Genomic DNA, 3,782 nt, shown 5'->3' with positions numbered 1-3,782 from the left:
TTGAACGTCTCTTGCACATTCTTTCTTCCATTTATTACAAAAAATAAAAAACTGAAATGAAAAAAGGAAACGGTGATTAATAGATCCTGATAATTGTCTTAATCCTTGTGTTTTCTTGAACCAAAGTACCAAACCCATCAAACACCCTTTTCCCCTTTTTGCTATGGAGTTCTATGTTGGCAAGAAAAGGAGGATAAGTTGGGTAGCTTTGCAATTATGTCATGTCATTCATTGAATGGACGATGATCAAAAAGCCGCTGACTATGAAGGCAACCATTCATTTACATTCTTTGCACAACTCAATTGCGAATTGAACCCCATCACAAAAAAGCCGCTTACGATTTTTTCTCCATTTATCTAATAAAATATAATAAAAAGTCCTAACCCATAAATTATCCCAAACTAAAAAAAGAAAAGAAATTTATATAGAAGACTAACGGTCACCACCTCGTTGACTTATTATTTATCGCATCTTCCGTTCAGGAGTCCAGTGTGGTAAAGATGGGCTGAAATGCTTGGAAATTACCCTGGAGTCTAGTAACTCCATGATTGGGGTAAAATTCACACACCGCGGCACCTTGTACTGGTTAATCGACGCGCCTCTCGAGATCGCGTAGTCCATTAACTCCTCGAATGTGCCACTCTTCACCACGCGTATCTCCAGCGGCCCGATCGAGTTGTCCGCCACTCGACCTTGCCGGTACACCGAGTTAAGCGATTCCTCCATTTCCAGGCAGCATTGGTCCATCGTCGAGTCGAACGACTCGCCCTCCGAGTTCGCCGAGTCCTTCACGAGAAGTTCCCAGTAGATCACATAGTGCCCCGGGATTGTCGTCGTGTCGGCGTAGCTTGTGTACTCCACCACGCTAGCGCTGAATTTCTGGAGGCGCTTGGAGGCGTTGTCGACGGCGAGTTGCAACTCTGCCTCGTCGGTCTTGTCCGAGTCAATACTGAGCAAAACGTTCTTCCTCCTCACGAAGTGGAACTGCGGGGCCGAGTTGTGGAACCCGGTGACTCGGAGGATGTCGCCGACTCTGTACCGGTGAAGCCCGGCATAGGTGGTGATCACCAGCTCGTACTCTCTTCCGACCTCGACGTCGACGAGGTCAACGAGTCTGGTTCCCGACTCGCCGCCGCCACTCACCGAGTTTGGCTCGTAGGGAAGGAACTCAAAATAGGCCATGTTTGGCATTATCGTGTAGGAAACTTCAGAAGGCTTGCACATCGGGTTGAGGTTGAGTCCGAAATAACACTCCGACGATGCGTACATCGTACATGCCATCGGCAACCCGCCGCTGTAGTAATCCAACGTCGGAATGTACTGCGCCATCGCGCCCGTCACTATCACATCCAGATATTTCGTGTTTGGCCATATCCGGGTCAAAATCCCATCCCAATTTTCGTTTCCGCACTGTTTGGACATGAAATCCGCCAACTCCGGGTCGTGTTTTAAGATCCTGCCTATGCAGGATTTCAAATCCGAGTCAGTTATTTTAGAGCTGAGAGTCCCGGTCCGAATGTCTTCCGCCAGCTGTTGCCAGTTAAGCTGCAGGAACCGTATTGCGCGGAGGAGACCGGACGCGAAAACGGCGCCGAGGCGGAGGACTTTTTCGCGCTCGAGAAGGCCGCAGAGCATTTGGGCGTACATGCTTTGGAAGGAGTCCGGGCAAAGGATTGCATCATTGGGACTCGTGTACACGTTGTACGGGTCGTACGGGCGCGTCTTGAAGTGCTCGCTTTTGTAGTAGCTGGTGAGAACGGGTCGGGCCAAAAGCCCGCCCGGCGTCTTTGTTTCGGACTTTACGAACAGAAAGTATAGGCCCTTTCCTTTGTCCAGACCGGGCACGCAACTGTTCCATTAAAAAAATTAAAAGTTTATTAGAAAATGATATTTTAATTAAATAATTAAACAAATTTAAACGCGTATTTTAAATAAATAACTATTTTAAAAATACTTACAGGTTCATGACGGGCATGAGAAGGCTGTATAATAATTGGCGACGATCCAATTCTTCCTGAATTGTTGGCATCAGCTTCCTCTCTCCAGCTGAAGTCCCAGAACTGTAATTTTCCATAAAAAAAAAAAAGTCAACAAAATGAATTCAATTCAAATAATTTTGTGAACAAAATTAATAGGGGTGAGTGATTAGTTTGTGATTTAGTTAATCAATTACCTGGTGAGGAATTCTGAGATGGGATGAGCTGACAATATGGGGGAGCGATCACCATTGGCGATGCGTTGGATTTCGGGCTGGAGATCCTCGTAGGTAATCACGGGGAGTTTGGACTTGAAAGTTTTGCGGTCGGTGGCGCCGCCGAGTTTGAAGCGTTTAAGGTACTCTGTCTGGGCGTTTCGAGCTAGTATCTCGGACAGCACCCGCTCTTGCACGGCGTCGGCGTTCCGGGTAGTTTCTTCAATGAACTGTAACGCTTTGGCGTCCTTGTCGCAGGCCGGTGGGCCGAGGGGAGAGAGTGAGGAGTCGACAGCCATTTGAAGATTGGATTTGGGAGTGGCGAGGCTGTAAGTTAATTTGAAATGAAGCTACTTTTGTTGCGTGTTGGATATAAACAGAGAGGAGAAGGCAGTGAGGGGAAGAGGAGAGAGAGAGAAGTGTGTTTGGTGCAGTGAGACTGAGGAGTAGGTTTGGAGGGCTTTATATAGGGGGTGGACGCGGGAGTTTTGAGTGGCGGCCCGTGTTAGGAGGGAGGGTGGGACCCACGAAGGAAGGGGGAAGCTGACGAAGGGAAAACGGAGAGTCGTGGGGTGGTCTAGGAGAAAAGGGACAAGAGGGGCCCCACAACACGTAGAAAGGAGAGTGGGTGTACGTATTTTGGAGGGTAATAAGCGTCAGCCAACCAAGCGGACTGTTTTGGGGTGAAAATGTTGGGCGTCGACAGCGATGGGCTGCCAGCGGAGGAGGCAGATTCTACTGTAGCAGTATGCCGGTATAGCAGCCATTCCACGTGCATCAGATGCCGCCTCCGGTCCTCCGGTCCTCCTCTCTCCTCCTCAAGGCTGCAGAGAGCACTCAATTCAAATTTGGTGACGACTTTCTTTTTGTTTCTATTATTTAAAGAATATAATACTTCAAACAGAAAAACAAACATACTAGTTTGTTATTTTGTTAATCTTTCAATCGGATATCCATATAAGTAGTAGGGGCCAATCTAATTAAAATTTGGCATATATGATATATATGTATATGACATAAATATATAGAAACTGCACGCATGTGCACAGTGTACGTATATATGTGTATATGACAAATTCTTTAGTGCATGCATCCATCTAAATTCATGAAGATCAACACCAGCCCAATTGGTGTTTGGATTCTAGAAAAGTCTAGCAAATACAAGTAGCAAGCTTGGAAGGTAGAAGCTTCTAGAAGACTATGTCCAGCTGCAAATGAACTAGACCATTCTAGTTCAAATTTGCATGTTAAAGTCGGTGGGCATGCATAATAAGCTAGATAATTCTAGCAAGTTGTAATATTATATGGCTATTAGCCATATGTTGGTGGCATGCATGATTAGTAGCTAGAATGATCTAGCAATGTCCAAAGTCGGCAAACATGCCCTATAAATATGGGTGTGGTGCTATGTAAAAAACCAAGCAAGCTTGTAAGCAAGCAAGCAAGTGAGAGTGAGAAGAAGGAATAGTCTTGTAAGTGTGTGAGTGTTCTAGAGTTTGTCTCTAGAAAGTGAGGGAGTGTCATAGCTTCTCAAGAGTGTCTTTGATAGTTTGTGTTGTAATATTTTGTTTGTGTAATACAAGTAATTTG

General features: G+C 45.9%; 1 protein-coding gene across 1 annotated transcript; it reads right to left on the bottom strand.

Annotated features, from left to right (window-relative positions):
- Positions 1 to 243: 243 nt before the first annotated feature.
- LOC103931704 (probable indole-3-acetic acid-amido synthetase GH3.1) lies at positions 244 to 2,638 on the bottom strand. The gene is made up of 3 exons (XM_009341224.3): positions 2,175 to 2,638; positions 1,960 to 2,061; positions 244 to 1,850 (listed from the first exon to the last, which is right to left on the bottom strand). Exons 1-3 carry the CDS (start codon positions 2,489 to 2,491, stop codon positions 464 to 466), a joined length of 1,806 nt encoding a protein of 601 aa, XP_009339499.2. The 5' UTR covers positions 2,492 to 2,638; the 3' UTR covers positions 244 to 463.
- Positions 2,639 to 3,782: the final 1,144 nt, after the last annotated feature.

Source organism: the organism of the source record quoted next, unplaced genomic scaffold, assembly GCF_019419815.1.
Source record: "Pyrus x bretschneideri cultivar Hongxiangsu unplaced genomic scaffold, Pyrus_bretschneideri_v1 Contig55, whole genome shotgun sequence".
Taxonomy (NCBI): Eukaryota; Viridiplantae; Streptophyta; class Magnoliopsida; order Rosales; family Rosaceae; genus Pyrus; species Pyrus x bretschneideri.
Note: the sequence above shows the minus strand (reverse complement) of the source record. Positions and strands in the feature narration are given on the sequence as shown.

Coding starts and splice junctions, on each gene's coding strand:
- LOC103931704 (XM_009341224.3), bottom strand. CDS start 2,491: ATGGCTGTCGACTCCTCACTCTCTCCCCTCGGCCCACCGGCCTGCGAC. Junction 2,062..2,174: donor ATCTCAGAATTCCTCACCAG/GTAATTGATTAA, acceptor GGAAAATTACAG/TTCTGGGACTTCAGCTGGAG. Junction 1,851..1,959: donor CTCATGCCCGTCATGAACCT/GTAAGTATTTTT, acceptor TTAATGGAACAG/TTGCGTGCCCGGTCTGGACA.